The following is a 17,405-nucleotide window of genomic DNA, read 5'->3' as shown; positions in this document are numbered from 1 at the left end:
GGAGTGACGACACTGGTACCATGACAACGCTGATGCCGCCCGAGCAACCTGTTCTGGGAACCATGCGGCCAGCGGGCGGGAGAGGGCGGAGGGCAGGGGCCACGCTGAACGGCTATTCGCTGCTGCGACAGTGACGACAGAGTAGACGGGCCCAGAAGCGTGTTAGTCGCCCAATGAGCTGGGAGCGGCCTCCGGCGGGTGGGCGTGGCCGGCCGGAGCAGAGTATGACGGTGCCGGGGCCCCGGGCAGCCGAGGCTGGGGCGGGGGAGCAAGCGCAAACCCGGCAGGTGAGAATACGGGGGTTGTCTCCCGGCGGCTGTTGCCATGGTAGCGGCACCCTGCGTTCCCGCGGGCCGCTCGGCAACTCGGGCTGGGCGGGGCCCCGTTGCCATGGCGCGGGGAAGCGACCGTCCCCTACCGCCCAGCTCCGCGGCCACTGGCGGCTTCTGCTACGACCGTCACGTAGCGCCGGAACGGCCGCTCGGGGCAGGGAGCCTGGGTTTCTCTGACAAAAAAAAAAGCCTAGTTTTTGGATTCAAAAGAGTAACCCCAAATCCACATTTTTCCTAATTTAAATGAAACGCCACTATATATAGATCTATGTATTAGTAGCATTTCATTTTGATCACAGAAAAATATGGATTTGGGGTTACTTTTTTAATTCGAAAATTGGGGAGGTTTTTTTTTAAGGGTAGAGGTGCCACTCTGTGGGCCACACACGTGCCAGCCAGCCTGATGCGGTTCTTGCCCATGGAGGCCGTGACCGCAATTCTGCCATTGCACCCTGTGCTACCATCCCATGGCCACCTGCAGGCTTTGTGGGCAAATGGAGCGGGGCACGGCACCTACCGTGTGCAGGCCACATACATACCACCTGGCCAGGGGATGGAAAGGGGCTTGCATGGAGCAGCTACCACTGCACCGCTGCTTATGCCCAGTGACTGGCTGCACGGCTCCGTGGTGGTGGCAGCAGTGTACTGGCTGGGGGGGCTTTGTGAGCGTGCGCTGCCATCACAGAACCATTCCCTTTGCCCATAGATCCTAGAGGTAAGGGGCTTGGGGGCTGAGGGAGAGGGGAGTGCTGCCAGCCCCAGGTGGCACATCACAGCTGGGAGCAGGGCCAGGGGATGAGGGCAGGGATGTGGGCAGGAGTGCCCCTCTCTGCAGGGCTTTGCAAGCAAGCGATGCAGGGCGCAATGTGGTGGTACCTGCCATGCGCAGGCCACACACATGCCACCCAGCCACCTGCTCAGGGGAAGGAAAGGAGGCTGGCATGCAGCCAGCTGCACAGCTCCATGGCTGGCTCTGCAGTGACGGCGAGGGATGGGCCTGCACGTGGCAGCCGCTGCTGCTTACCTGGAGGGCCGTGCCAGCGGTGACAGCTGCTGCCTACAAAACCTCCCTGCATCGCCGGGCACAGAGCGGCAGCATGGTGGCATCCGGGTGGCATGTAGCCAACCCCATCACCATCCCACACCACGCAGCAGCCACGGCTGCCACCAGACTGCTGCTGCCCAGCAGCCAGCTGTACAGCTCCAAGAATGGCTCCATGGCAGCAGTGGGAGGTTCTGTACGCAGCGGCTGTCACCGCTGGCACAGGCGGGCATACAGGTAAGCATCAGTGGCTGCTGTGTGCCAGCAGCGATGGCCACTGCATACAAAACCTTCCGCTGCTGCTGTGAAGCCATACCTGGAGCTGTGCGGCTGCCATGGGATGGTGGTGAGGTGGCTGCATGCAGCTTGGCTGCCACCATACTGCCGCTGCTGCCCTGTGCCCAGTTGCACAGCTCCAGGCATGGTTCCGCAGCAGCACCAGGAGGTTTTGTAGGCGGCAACCGTCACCGCTAGCACGGTCCTCCAGGTAAGTGTTAGCAGGTGCTGCATGCAAGCCCCCCCCAGCCCAATCCCTTGCTGCCGCTGCAAAGCCAGCCACAGAGCTGTGCAGCCGGCTGCATGCTAGTCCCCCCTCCCCTGGGTGCGTGGCCAGGCAGCATGTGTGCAGCCCGCACATGGTGGGTACCACCACACTGCGCCCCACATCACTTGCCCACAAAGCCCCCTGCAGAGGGGCACCCTGGCCCTGCTCCCAGCTGTGGTGTGCTACCTGGAGCCAGCAGCACCCCCCACTCCTTCAGCCCCCAACCATCTTCCCCAGCCCTGCCCCTCAGCCCCACTTATCTCTAGGCTCTAGGGGTGAAGGGCGAGTCTGAGTCTGAGCCCGAGCCCAAGCCCAGCCTTGGCTGCCTCAGAGACTCAGGCCCTGCCCTGCCCTGCCCCCCTCTCACTTCCCCTCTGGGCAGGGCTGAGGGTTTTCCACCCTTTCTGCAATCTGCTCTTGCAGGCTGAAGCTGTGCCAGCCTGCCAGAGCTCTTTGCAAAAGCGGAGAACCCACAGATTTCTCTGCTAAAAAGGGAAATCCACATTTTCTCTGATAAAAACAGGGAATCTGTGGTTTTCTCCATTTTTCCATGGGAAATGGAAAACCCGGATCCCTGGTGGTGATGCACCACACCATCTACACAGTCCTTTGCAAGATCCTAGATCTGCCCCAGGGCAGAGGCTGGCTCCTGTCCTGCTTCCCACAGTGCACCTACTTAATGGCATGATGCACAAAGCAACTAGCAGCGGCCAGCTGGCAGCCACATCAAACTCATTCATGGATGGGTGGGTCTGAGGATTGCTGCACCATGCACTTCTTCAGCCTTGCTCACCGTTTCCTCCCCTTTGTTCCTGTCTCAACACGGTAAGTTTAGTGGGCTGTGTTTGAGAAGCATGCCACAATGTGCTTCATGGCCTGAACCACTGGTGTGATGTGAGAGCAGAGCAGACACATCCCCCTTCTGTTCTTCTACCCTGCAGTGTCATGGCTATCCCAAAAAGTCAATTTGTACTGTTTTATTTAGGGCACTTGGCAACTGGATAATGTGCAAATGCTGGTTTTCTCCATTAGATGAGAACCGGTTTGGAATGGCTGGACTCATTCTGTGAGGACATTTAAGTAATAAGTCATTGCCAAGTTATCTTGATCCGAGATGGGGAATTCTGTTCAGTGCATCTGTCCAGAGTTCAGCACTGCTTATTTACAATCCTTCAGTCCTTCCCTGGAATTAAAACTCTTGAAACTAGTCAACTGATTTTTTTCAAGAAAACAGATACTAACTGAAGAAAGACATTAGTCAGTTTTGTTGCAAATATTTGCTACTGCTGGTTCTAATAGGACTACAAATCTCAAATCTTGCTTCTGCCACTGTAAATGAGATTTGCTTGCTCTTGACTTCCCTCAGAATCTCCCTGGAAACTTGCAGCCAGGCTCCAATGTAATCCAATAGATGTTATGCATACTTGGAAATGAAAAGTATGAAGGACACATACATAGACTGGAGTGTGCATGAACTCAAATACCTCCAGCTGAAGCATGTAGGAAGGATAAAGGGGGTTATACACTATGGGTGGGTCTGTGTGGCACAACTCGGTGCCATGTAGAGATCCCAGGGTTAGTTTGGGTAATGGAAACAATAGTGCTGCAGTAACATAACACCTCAGCAGGCCTAATTAGTCTAGGCAGAGAATTTCATCAACATAGCTTCTGATACCAGAACTGTACATTGAGACTGTGCTTTGCCATATAGACACACCCTGGGTATTCTACTTCTCATGGGGTTTAGACCAGTCCCTCTGCTAGATTTGTAATCTTCCTATAGCTATAGGGATGTTGTATGGAACAGGCTACGATGGATTTGAGGTGACAAAAACCAGAAATACAGGCTACTTCTCAGGGCTTAAGTTGTTTCTGGAAAATGAATAAATAAAATGAGAGGGATTAATGATTTTACTGAACACCCAGATTTGATTTCTCTAGGTGTTTCTACCCAAGTCTTCCTCAGATTCAGAAGCAGAAGAGGAGACAGGTGATAATGGTATCACTCAGCACAGAAGAGGTGAGCTGCTGGATTTTCTTCAGTCAGGCAAAGAGATGACAGCGGCCTCTGGCTTACATGAAGGATGCTGTGGCACACTGCAGAGTCTCAAGATGAAAACCAGACAGCATCTGTTAGAGGTGGGCTTGCTGTATCAGGCAAAGTTAGAGAACAAGCACAAACTGTCCAGGGAGGATGAGGAGCTAAAAGACTTCTTCCAAGACAACAGACCATGGACTTGGCAGACAAGGTCCTATGATACTTTGAGGTAAGACACACAAAATTAACTTCTCTTCACTCAAGAGCATTCTGGAAACTTCCACATAAAGGAAGTCAGCAATATAATGACAATAGTGCCATGCATTTAGTGGTAAACAACTTTACAAAGATATCCAGGTTGTAGTTATATTAGTCTAGAAGAAAAAGCAATCAGGATTCATAGCAGAAACAATATCTTTTTAGATCAACAAGATTTTTGCAAAAAAAGTTCTTTAATTGCAAGCTTTCAGGCACAAACACCCTTTATCAGGCATTGGAGAAAAGGTTGTAAAAGTTCTCCTGGGTAGAAATGAAAGTTCATATTTCATAGGATTTCACAGAGGAGCCAGTAGATGGAAAAACTCCTCTAGGCAGTCAGTTTATAGCTGGTATGGAGTCTCTCACCTCTTGTGCGGTTCTGTGATGATTGTTTTTTACAAAGATAAGCACGAGTCATTTTACAGATGGAAAAATAAAAGACATAGGGCAGTCTTTCTGTTGCAGGAAGAGAACCCAGGTTTCCTGAGGCCCAGTCCTGCCCTGTAACCACCAAAAAAGTAGATGAGACTTTTATCTTAACCAACCAAAAGGAAGCTCTCCATTTTCTGTCTATCAGATTTCCAAACAAATTCCTTGTTTGTTCTTGATAAAAGTTCTCTTTGTTCTGCTTGTAGATTTGGGGACATGAGGCAGTCCAGTTCTTCAACTGACCTCACCTGGGACAGTCCCTTAATTCACAAATCCCATGAGAGGCCAAAGAGCGCCACATCTGCCTGGATCTCTTCTATTACCATCCCCCAGCCTTTCAAGATGACCCTGCGGGAGGCTCATAAGAAGTCCCACTTGATGAAGTCACGTGCATTTCTTGAGCTAGAGAAAGAGAGAGACAAAAGACAAAGCCAAGAGGAAGCAGAGTGCCAGAAGCAGTTTCGGGCACAGCCAGTGCCTGCCCATGTGTTCCTTCCACTCTACCAGGAGCTAATGGAGCAGAATGAGATTCGCAGACATGTGGCAATACAGAGGAGAAAGGAGCTGCTCCTTTCAACTCAGCAACCCTTCAGCTTCTTGGAGAAGGAAAAGGAGAAGGAAGCCATCAGAGAGAAGGTTCTGGCAGCACTGACTCCAGCTGAGAGCTCCAAACAGAAAGCCAGCAAGAAAGTCCCTAAATCCATCTACAGCCCTGTTCTTGGAGATAAACTCAAAGGTAAAGTGCTCATGCTATTCCTGTAGAAGGGATTCTGTATCATTAGTCTCTGATCACCAGATCATTAGTTTGTCCCATTTCAACTCTCTTCCTGCCTGATGGATTACACTGCCAAGAAATACTGAGAAATAAGTTTATCCCATAGATTTTGTAGTGTTTTACAGAATTTAAAATTGGAACAGGGCATCAAATCATTTAATCTGATCTCTTGCATAAATATATATCCAGAAGATCAGATTAGATGATTTAATGGCCCCTTCCAATTTTAAATTCTGTAAAACACTACAAAATCTATGGGATAAACCTACACATATAAACACATCATGGATCCCCCTATGTTGAGTTAGAGACACAGGAAGAGCGATTAGGTAACAGCAGCAGGAAACTGATTTGAGATATACCCAGATAATCCTAGCCGGCAAATTTTACCCCAGGCTACACAATAAGGAGGCCAAGGGCAGGAATACATCAACAGTTAGTGCCTGGGGGGGCGGGGGGAGAGGAAGGAATCTTGTTGACCCCTGTAGGCAGCTATCCAAAGCCGTGAATTAGAGTAATTGTTTTCACACATATTTACCAATGTTCTGGCACACTGAAAGCAATGAAGGACATCCTATTTTACTTCTACACCGCTGCCTTCAGACCTACGTAAGACATAGTTTTTTTTTTCCTACAAGTCATCTAAAAAGCACTTGTTTTTTAAAAATACCTAATGGCTCCTTAGGTAGTAACACCTAGTGAAAATGAGCCCCCACCTTCTACGATAAACTGCAAAAAGGTAATTAAATCTTGGAGCTAGGAAATTGCATTTTATTATTTTTAGGTTGAATTTGTTTAACAGCTTTCAGCCATTGAATCCTGTTACCTCCTTGTCAACAATGCTGAAAAATCCCATGCCCCCACATCCTTCCATACTATTAGTAACTTTTTTTTAGTTCAAGTACCTGTACACAATGATCAGCTTTCTTTTCAACCTTCTTTTTAGTCTGCTTTCCAGTGCCCCAAACACATACTCGGTTCTTTGAAGAAAGTCCATTTACTTATGTACATCTTCAACAGAGAATTTTTGTGCCAACAGTACTGTCTATCATCCTTTCTAAAAGGAAAGTTGTTTTACATGTTTTTAATGTTGCACAGAAAAGAGTCTTACTGTGTCACATAGGAGTCTTATTGTTGCATTTCACTCTTGGAATGTAGATCTTTCACCTCATGTGAAAGATCAGTCCCACAGAGGGACTAAGGATTTGGGGAGGCAGAAAACACAAAGTATTTTCTAATATAGGTCAAGATCAATGAATTGTGTATTTATATAAAACAAGAAAAGTTGCTCATTAACGGTGAATTTGAGTTATGTCTGAATTGTGATAAAATTTTAGGGAAATAAATTTATGGCGAAAAACAGCTGGTCATAACATGGCCTCCACACAACATTCCTACAATACAACATATGGTAACAATAGAGAAACAACACATCCACTAATATTCTCCCTAGAGGGGAAAAATGTGTTTGCTAATGAGAGAGAGCATGCAGAGCGAGCAGCTTAGAGTGCTTGTGGCAGGGTCAGGAATAAGTTCTAAAGGACAAATCTCTGTGGAGGAGGGTAGGGAGGGGAATTAATTCAAGCAAATAAATGTTAAATGGTTTGGGAGAAGAAAATGTTAGGAGTCAAGGATTTGCCACCTCTGGGAAGAATTCTTAGCCTTACCTATCTGCATTAGCAGATTATTATGAGAGATTGAGAAGGAAAGCCATCCTAAGTACTGTCAGCTTGTCCCTCTCCTGCATTGGCAGTTCCTAGCTTTGCACACCGTCCTTCAATCTCGAGTCAAAACGGTTTGATTTTGATCCCCAGAAGCTGAACTCTTCAGGAAAATCCGCATTCAGATGAGAGCCAAGGATTTGCTGGAAAGCTCCTTTGCTCCTTTTGATCTCAGCAGTAGACGAAGAGAGCCACAATTCCGAACTGCCACTAAGACTAAGGAAGAAAAACTTGGCTTCCTACAGGATAACTTCAGCTTTAAACCAAGAATTAACCCAGCAGTACCTGATTTTGAAGGACTTTACTGGACATTTCAGAAAGAAGCAATAAGAAGACAAGAAGTCAAAGAGGCAACTCATAATAAACCGTTCAAACTAAGAACCTCCAACCTGCACCGTAGGCAAAGACAAGCTAATGAGAAGATAACAAAGGTGAGGGGCAATGTTCATCTGCAACACTACACCCTTTACATTGCCCGACATGTTAGGCTTCTGCTATCTCTGGACTTAAATGTATAATACTATACACACAAATTTCTTTTACCCATTCAGCAGGCAGAGCTGTCCTTGAAAGTCCAGGGCAAGCCAAGGGCAGGGCAGAAAGCCACTACCACCTATTCCTAATTAGATCTAATCTATCTAGAACTTGGTGAAGGCAAGGAGGGAAGAAGTCTCCTTGCAAGACTTCCCCCTAAGCAAGGTGGTATAAAGCACAGTGAGCTGTTTCTGTCAGATCAAAAGGTAGAAAACTGGGTTCATGGTACAAAGACAGCAGTTCAGGCATCATCAACAACCACACATTTTCTGTATACAAAGATAACAGCCTCTCCATCGTTCAGTTCCAGGCAGAGTATTTGGAAAAAACAACAGATATCACAAGTTGTTATTATAATTTGCTTTACATGCTCCCCGTTTTAATCATCATACTTGTTTACCTATATTGGACAATCTGTATCATTAAGTAAAACTAATTTATTTGTAAAATTATTTATGAAATATAAATAAGAATTCACAATCAAGAAGGGAAATTTAGGAAGTGAAAACTGCTGCTTAAAACTAGACACACACTAGAAAGGGACTCAACAAACAATTGTGCACCAGCTGAAAATGGACAAGCGTGTCTTTTCCATCTGTTTGACCATAACATGCAAGAACTCCTAGCTGGTAGCTGGTTGTACTGGTGTGAATGAAATGGAGCTCTGTTCCCTGACCTTGGCAGTCAGGTTCATCTCTTCAGTAGACACCCAAAGAGAAGATTCTACACATTATTCCTAAGTATTCTGAATTTGATTGCATTCCTTTCAGGATTTTCAGCAGCTTTCTTTGGCCCCCATGCAAAGGAGTCATTCTTTGACTGGTCTCTCCTCTCTCTCTTCCAACACCCTTCCAGTGCATATAACAGATGCAGCAAGAAAGAGGGAATCTGCAATTAGGTGAGTGGAAAAATAGGAGTCTACAAGATCATACCACACCCAACAAAATAGATTACAAGATATTTAATAGACTTCCATTTTTTTTTTTTTGCTCCTTGCCATCCATCATACTGTCCATTCTTCCACTAACTGTATTGGTGGTTTTAGAGGCGGCATCTCTGCCATCAATAAAAACTGCTAACTTCAATAACAGACACTTTCTTCATCACCCTCAGGTTGTTTTCTCCCATGCACTCTATATTCTCTCTCTCTACTCATGTATAGTCAACATCACCTTAGTATTAAGAGTAGTTTTTGTTTTTGCTCTAGGACCTTCCTCCTTCTGCTCTGCCCTCCCCCAGCTTTCCCTGCTTGTTCTTCCCTCTTGCCAATACTACCTAAGTATTCTAGGTATTACTGTAGTAACACATCAGCAGTCCTTTGAGATGACATCTCAAGCTGCAGCATCTAGCAGTGTTTTCAGCCAGTATGCAGTCCTGCCTCTGAAGCAAACTTGTTCTGTTACTTATTTTTTCTCTGTATAGATATGTCCAAGAGGACAAAAAGCAAAGGGAGAAGGAAAGAATTAATTGGATGGAGGTGCACAGAACAAAGTCTCAGGCCATGCATAGATCTATAAACAGCCGAGCAAAAGCCCTGGACACACATAAAAGCTTAGAGGAGACTCACAAGGAGAAGTTGAAACAGAACTGGTAGGTATATCAAATCATTTTGAGAGAGATAAATCCTTGAAGCTGATCACAAGATCATTAGTTTGGAGGCTAGGAATTCTACATCTTCTATATCAAGGCAGATTAGGCCTTGGTGTCTCCAGCTCAACAGGCAGCCAGACTCATTTCCACATTCATTTTGATTTCTTTGCATTTCAGCACAGCTCTTTTCAAAATAATGGAAAAAACTTCAGGCCAGTTTTCTGGGAGGGTTCCATCAATGTGATCACGTTCTTGTAAAAGCTCACATTTGTACTTTAACAGCCACAGTCTTGAATGCACAATGTGGAAATTAGCAGTGACAATATATGGTACTAGAAGTCTGAATGTAGATCACTCATATCAGTGCTTATCCTCCAGTGGGACCTGATGTTGGGCTGTGTTCATTGTAAGAATAGTGTACTTCGTTTGAAATATGTGGAATATAAAAACAGAAGCAAAACAATTATGAATGTCCTGGGAGTTGAGGACTTGAGTCATTCCAGCCAATCAGAAGCCAAAAATCCAGTCCGCAGGAACCCTGTCAGTGGGAACCTTGATTAGTCCAGGAACTTTTCCATTTCAGGCAGAATGACCGAAAGAGAACAAAGGAGTACAGAAAAGAGCTGGAAGAAATGCAGACACGAGTCAAGAACAGACCGTACCTCTTTGAACAGGTCACCAAGGTAACAACTCAGCTCTGGTAGCAGTATGGAGCACAGGCTGTGTCCTCATTAATCTCTCAAAGCAGGAGTTAGAAATCTGCTTTGAAATCAACCAGGACAAGGGAGGTGCAAATCTTATGTAGTCTCTGGACTGCATTTAAGACAGGACAGACATAAAACAGTTATCCATGCTCTTTCACCAACTTAAACATACACATGCACACACTTCAGAATGTCCTGCTCATCTATGAAGCTTTCCAGCTACTTATTTACATTACTAATCATGATTAGGTTTCATTGGTGTTAAACATCATGTGAATACCTAGTCCTTGTCCTGAATGCCGTAACTTATAATCAACGACTTGGTATTTGAAGACCATGTTCAATCTGGCATTTTTTTTCTGAACTTGTATGGAAAACTACCTGGCAATTCTTAGTGATACTTGAACTACATAAAGGCTTAATGTAGCTACTCATTTTAAATGGCAAGGTTTTTGAGGCTAAGGCTTTTCATTCAGCACATTCCATCCATGTTACAGTACCACCTACATATTTGAAGCTGTATTAAAAGCATCTACAAGCTTTGCAGTGGGAGAAGTAAATTTCCCTGGGCTTCCTTTTTCAAGTATTATGTACCATCTTTGCAAAGGAACTAGTCAGCTGTTCACTGAACTTAGATTTCTGAAGAGAGTCTTCTTCCTGGTTCCCAACAAAGCTGGTGAGCTAATGGAATGTGGAAGGGAAAGACTCAGGAATCTGTTCAGTAACTCCATTTATACTAGCCAACTATCTGTCAATCTCATCACTGACAATCCCTCACAGCTGAGAATGACTGTCTTCCACGATTCCCTTATCTGTAGGTCCAAGCATGGTTGACAATGCCAACCCAGGATTGACAACTTGTATTGCAATGTCAACCTAGCAAGAACTAGCCAATGTTAGTATGGCATTCACTCATTTTGAAAAGGATCCAATAAAATCTTTCCCCACATACTGCTATCTTGATATAATCCTTAGAAAAGCTGTAATTCCTGGGTGGATGATATTTGGAAATGGACTTGTCTACAAGGGTTATGTGAAGTCAATGAAGGGTGTTGCACATGGGAAAGATAGCTTCTGGTTTGCTTGCAGCTGGGCTGGAATGGAATTCTAAAGTGGAACTAATTATTTCCCAAACTCAACCTTACTTTACTTGGGCTGATATTTACCTGGATTATCAGCACCAAGAAAGGAGGGTGAATCAGAGGGATGCACATGGCAGTTGGCTTGCTAGGACCAGGGTGTTTTTAACATTGTTGTGTAAGAGAAGGAATGGGCAAGAAACAGATACATAGAGGTGAGTTGTTTGTGAGGGATCTTTGCGACACTTTCCTAATGCAAAACCTGGTATAGGGTCATCTGGCTATCAGTGCCTGAAAAGAATCTTGCTCTGATCACAGCTTCCAGGTTTTTTAGCCACGTACTTAGATGCACTAAAGTAATTGTGAAGAAAGACCCAGTTCTAAAAAGGTAACGTTTCTATTTCAATTCCATAGCATGATGCCAGACAAGAGGCAGAGCGACATTACCGAGATACACTTCAGCAGGTGGGACTGAATGAAGAATTCGTACAGAACAAAGGGGGAGATGCCACTGACATGCTGGAGAAGTCCAGAACTCAAAGGTAGTCAAAGCAATGATACAGAATCAGTGCTTTTCTCTTTGACTAGAAAGAAACCTTCTTCTTAAACAAGGAAATCCAGTGTGTATTCTCTCACAGGTGAGAATGAAGCATAACTCTACTCACCCATACAAAATAACAAAGCTTTTTGTTACTATGACTTGCATAGCAAGTATTTTCCCATAATGCACAGTAGAAATGCAGCTGTACACGCGAATCACTTCCAAGAACTAACAAAGGCTGTAACTGTTTCTGCAGCACACGAGCCCAGGAAGCACACAGACACTGGGGCAGCAGAGAGGAAAGAGAATGTCAGGAAGAGAAGAGAACTGAGGAGCTGCCAACATAAGAATGCAGTGGAAGAGTCCACGGAAAGATTTGCAGGTACTTTAATTCAAGATGCTCTAGTGTGAGTCCTCAAGGAACTAATTTCCAAGTAGCTGACAATACATACATACGCATGCCGAGGAAAGGGGTGAGGATTGACTGCTGCCTTGTGCATTTCCTGCCCTACATCGCATCACAATTCTGCAAACCCAAGTCATTGAGACATTCTCCCCATGAGCTACTTCCATCTCCTCTTCTCTGTTTTGGGACTTGGAACAAGGAATGGGAAGCAGGTGAGGGAAGACATTGACAAGATTGTAGCACCATTGCAGAAAGGAAACATGACATGAACAGCTAGAGCCTTGCATACTTAACTCTATTTACTGCCTGGGGAAAAAATGAGACATTTTCAAATTCTGCTTTGAATTACTTTTTTTCTTGCACTTTAGGTTTTGTTGATGCCTTTCATATTGAGTGTGTGTTGAGGTGAATTCTAAATAAGATATTTATGCAGAATAAGAGGATTATGGATTTGACCTCCCCTTAGAGAAGGTCTGGAAAGAAGCTCTCCTCTGTCATCATGGAGGAAAGCACTCTGTAATGAAGTTATATTTTATACCTCTGTTATTCTGACTGAGATCACTGGTTTGTCCAGAAAATGGCAAGATTTACTATGAATGCAAATAAAAATTTTTGCACAAAAACTTGAAAGTAGTTTGTCACAGTAAGATTTAAAATAACGTAAATCTATATTGTTTCTCCATTTCTAGGTGAAAAATCAGTTATAATCCCTTCAAGCTTGCCATCTGCTTCAGCAGCATCCCAATTATTTGCCGTAATTAAACGAAGTAGGGCTGTCAAACTGTTTAAAAATGTTATTGCAATTAGTTGCATGATTAAAAAAATTAGTTGCAATTAATCATGATTTTAATTGCACAGCTAAAAACCTCAAAATCATGCACAGAAAAACTCAAAATTATGCAGGTACTTTGTAGGGGGGCGTTACTCGCCCCCCTCCCATGTACACAAACCCTGGGCAGTTCCCAAGGCCTGGCCCTCCGCCTCTGCCCCTCCCCACCACAGTACACTTACCTGCATCCAGCTGCTGAGTCTGCTTCCAGGACCCTGCCTGGCTGCTTGCTGGCCACATGTGGTCCAGCCCCAGTGAGGGGAGAGGGGCTGCTTTTCCCCCAGCACCAGCAGTGATTAATGCGTGTTAAAGAAGTTAAATCAAAATCAAATTAATGTGTTGATCATGCATGTTAACCATGATTAATTGACAGCCCTAAAACAAAGTAATTAATCGGGGCGGGGGGGGCGGTGGAATGTTTTCTTTAAAATAACGTTGAAGTACTAAGATTGAAAGATTGTAAAATGGCTCCTTTTTAAACTTTTTGTGAAATATCTGATTTTCCAAATGTCTTTAGGCTGGAGTGGGGTGGAAGGAAAGTGTAAGGAAGAGAATTTTTCCTTTGTCTGCAAGTATCTCATGTTCTATTAAAAGCCCAAGTAAATGGGATTTATAAGGGGTATCTAAGTGGTCCCAAAAGAGTGGGGAGGTACTGCTTTTAATCTCAGTAGGGTGCTAATCCTGGAGTTTTAAATCACCAACACTGCTGTTTCACCACAGACCATTGTAGCAGAAAAGCTATGGTGGATTTTCAATTGACTTCACAACTGGATCTCACTACCCTTGTGATCACCCCCACTGGGATGTACAGTTGCAGATATATTTGTAGCATTAGAGGATGCAATCAGGCACAGGGTTCAGCTAACACCTTTAGAAAGAAAAGATACAAAGTATAATTGAACGTTGTAAACATAATAAAAACACCCATCTGTGAACCAGGTCAGAAGCCAAAGAACCATACAGGCAGTATATGGGAAGTTACCTCTGATTTCTAGTTTAAAAAAACAAAACAAAACAGTAATAAGCACTGAACCAAAATTCTATTATGGGACAAAGAGCACATAGCTGATCCTGAAACAGTCCTTTAACTAGTATCTAGCTTCTGGCTCTGTGATTTTAGATGGCATTCCAAGAATGTAGCTATATGAAGAAAAAGAGTGATGTCAACATTCCAGATCACCAGCAAGGAGCCTTAGATTTTAGTTAAAGTCATTCAGGAAATAAATCCTCAAAGCTCGAAAGCAAGGATGGGAATGAAACACACTGCTGAATCCACAACCTCAAAATTTCTCCAGGTAGAGCACCTAATGGTTGGTTAAGCGATAGCTTGGCTTTGTAAAGTATTGTAGTTTACGAACAAACTACCCTCAGCAGAAAGCTATTCAGGATATTGGTGGTGGGAGTGCCGCATCCCTCTCTTCCAGTGGCAGGATTAGAAAAAAAGGCACATGCCATTCCCACATGATTAGTTATTCTTGTTTAGTTTCAGGAATGAACTCAGGGAGACAACACTAATTTGTTTCAATCTCCTATATCCTGTTCTGGGATAAGGTTTAGTTTTGGTTCTGGCAGGTCATGAAAAATAAGCAGCTCTAGTTCAGGTCCTGTGCTTCTCCTACTGGAAATCTGTGCACAGAAAACTGTTCTTAAGAGCTTTAATGTTGTTCTGAACTGAACATGTGTCATTTACAATTACTATATCTTTTTTCTTACAAAAGGAAGTAGAAAAAGATATAATAATGGTAAAGAACACGTATTCAATTCAGAACAAAATTAAAGCTCTGTACAGAAGAGTATGAGAGTCTTGTATGTTCCATAGAGAGCTGGTGCAACTCTTGTTCCAGATCACCCACAATTGCAATACTACCCACAAACACACTACCTGTTCCAAAAAGTTCACCAAAACCTGTAGGAGTAGTTTGCATTCTTGCTATCGAGACCAGTTCACAACCACCCACTTTTAAGTGAAAGTAGTCCAGTCTCCAGCCTGTGTTGAACCTCAGTGGGTGCATCTACATGTGCAATTAATGCGATAAAATAAATTCTGGCACAGTTTGCGCTGGAGTCAACTGCTCCCAAGAAACACATCACTTTGGGAGTCCAGGGGGTCAGCTCCAGGTGGTGGTAGCAAATGGGCTGGCTGGGGTACAGCGGTACCAATGTGCAGGGGTAGGTGGCAAGCAGCTCCCCACACTTTAGCACCCTTGTGCCCCAGCCAACCTGTCACAATTTACACATATATTTCAGCGCAGGCAAGTGCTTTGCTGTAAAACGGTACTGCTGGGGACTGTACTGTCTTACAGTGGAGTTAATTAATGTACTGTGCCTTAATACTGGCACACATGTAGATAGTGATGCTTTACTGTGGAACTAATTAGTCAACTCTGCAGTAAAGTGCACATGTACCTACTGTATGTCAAAAGTCTAAAATGTCTGGAATGGGTGAAGTGACAGGAATACCAACCAGTTGGTCTCTAAACATAGTAGTTAAACAGCAGCTGGGGAGAGAAAAAAAAACACAGAATGGAGGCAAAGTAGCATAAACTGAACTTACCTGAGCTAAAAGAATGCTGTTCCTTTTAGCACCTGAGAAAGACTAGTTTCCTGAATCTTCCAAACATTCTACCCAGGGGTGGGCAATTATTTTGGCTGCTGGGCTATTTAATGAGTTTTGGTGAGTTGTTGGGGCCTGCACAGAAATTCTTTCAGAAGGTAGCATTTTAACAAGTTATAGATAGAAAACAAATGGTGTATTAAATTAAAAAAAAAATCTACTATATTTTAAATTTATTTCAAAAAACATTTTTGTCCTGACTTATGTTTTTTTAAGTAGTGTGTGTACAGGCAATTAAGATTTTATTTTAAGCTATTATGCACTCTTATATAGTGTGTGTGGCAGGGGGTGTGGGTGTGAGGTATGTGTGTGGGGGGACTGCCTATGCACTAGGTCCTGGGAGCCAGCTAGGGGTGATGGGAGGGGGTGGCAGGGCAAAGCTTGCACTACAGTTACAGTGCGCCCTCCCCCTCCCCATTTAGCCCGCAGCTGCCCCTGCCCTGGTCAGCATGCTGCCTTCCACCCACTTGGCTGCCCACAGGTGGCTTGTGCTGAGCAGAGTGGGTAGAAGGCAGCCAGGAGCTGCAACTGAAGCCCCATGTGCTGGGGCCAGAGAAGCTCAACTGCAGCTCCCCTCCCCCACCCACTGCCACCTTCCCATGCTACCCGCTGTCCAGACCAGTGTAGCAGGGGCAGGAGGATCCACTGGGAGAAGGGAGAGAAGGGGAGAGCAAAGCAGTACACAGGCAACTGCAGCAGTGGTGGGAGCAGCCCTGCAGGAAACTGTGCAACTGGCCAGGATGGGGGCCCTGGGAAGGTTACACACCTCAGCTCCTCCAGAGCATGGCACAGGCTGCCCTGAGCAGGGCTTAGTCCCATGTAGAGCACTACAGGAGTGGCCACAGTTCAGATATAATCAATAGGTGGGCCGGATCCAGCCCATAGGCTGTATTTCACCCACCCCTGTTCTAACCAGACAATATCACCATCTACTGATTAGGACCTGAAGAACTACTGAAGATCCTGCTATCTTCCCCTTTGGCATATATATCTATATTGATCTCTCTCTCAAACATTCTTTCCATTCTCTGTTTGGCTGCTTAAATTGCCACTTTATATACAGAAGGCCAAGAAGATTTGACCTTGCAATATTTGGCAAGATCTGTTTAGCATACTGAAATTCCTGAGCAGTCCAGTTTTGCCAATATCTTGCACAGGACCTGGAGATTCTAACAGTATCCTGTGCTAGGCTTCAAAACCAATAAAAGCTGCAACCCAGACACAAGAGTCTTCTTATTCTTTTTTCTTCCCCACTTTGAATATATTTACTGTGTCCTAAAAAGGAGAGTGAATTTTTAAACTGCCACCCAAGAGCTGCCAATTAAATGACAGAATTTATAATAAGAATATCTGATGCTATTTAAATGAGACTTCAAATAAGATTTACCCTATAAAATATTCAGTAAGAGAAAAAAGGGGAGCATGGCAATTGCTAAAATAAAAGCTTGAGTTTTAAAATATTACATACAATAATTTGCATTTGATAAAATGTTACGCGTCTTCTTTGAAGGATAAATCAAGCCTGAGCATTATAATTTTGACCTCAAGTACTGATTGCAGGGTGCCTGGCATTGCTTCAGCAAGAAGCACTGTGAATCACAACTTCTGTTTACATTTTCACTGACATCCTTTTACACTTTTAGCTTCTTTCATTCCTTGGAGCCTCAGAACAGCAGAGACTCCCTATGCCTAAGAAGGGTGACTGCACCCAAACGCTTGCCTAAAACTTTTTTTTTCCAGCTATTCAGTTGGTCTAATAAGAGATATCACTCAAAGAACCTTGCCTGCCTATGAATCACAACACATTTACATACTGTAGCACTATACTTTTAGAAACACATATAGTCAACTGGGAACTAAAGCATTCCGAGCTCTTCATAAGAACCAAAAATGGATCTTGTGTGTGCAATATCCATTTTTGTAGTGCTAGTCCAGAGTGGGGGATTTTCACTCAGACAAAAGATTTGAG

The 17,405-nt window shown here is 44.4% G+C and overlaps 1 protein-coding gene across 1 annotated transcript; it reads left to right on the top strand.

The window, feature by feature from the left end:
* Positions 1 to 221: 221 nt before the first annotated feature.
* On the top strand, positions 222 to 17,402 carry FAM161B (FAM161 centrosomal protein B). Its single transcript, XM_090033649.1, has 9 exons — positions 222 to 287; positions 3,860 to 4,185; positions 4,850 to 5,379; positions 7,233 to 7,570; positions 8,444 to 8,571; positions 9,096 to 9,263; positions 9,847 to 9,946; positions 11,461 to 11,588; positions 11,844 to 17,402. The coding sequence occupies exons 1-9, from the start codon at positions 225 to 227 to the stop codon at positions 11,932 to 11,934; spliced, it is 1,872 nt and encodes a 623-aa protein (XP_089889775.1). The 5' UTR covers positions 222 to 224; the 3' UTR covers positions 11,935 to 17,402.
* The last annotated feature ends 3 nt before the right edge of the window (positions 17,403 to 17,405 follow it).

The sequence above is a fragment of the Crocodylus siamensis genome, chromosome 2 (assembly GCF_052110815.1).
Source record: "Crocodylus siamensis isolate JL-2025a chromosome 2, ASM5211081v1, whole genome shotgun sequence".
Classification (NCBI taxonomy): domain Eukaryota; kingdom Metazoa; phylum Chordata; order Crocodylia; family Crocodylidae; genus Crocodylus; species Crocodylus siamensis.
The sequence above is the reverse complement of the archived record's forward strand: the minus strand, read 5'-3'. Positions and strand labels throughout refer to the sequence as shown.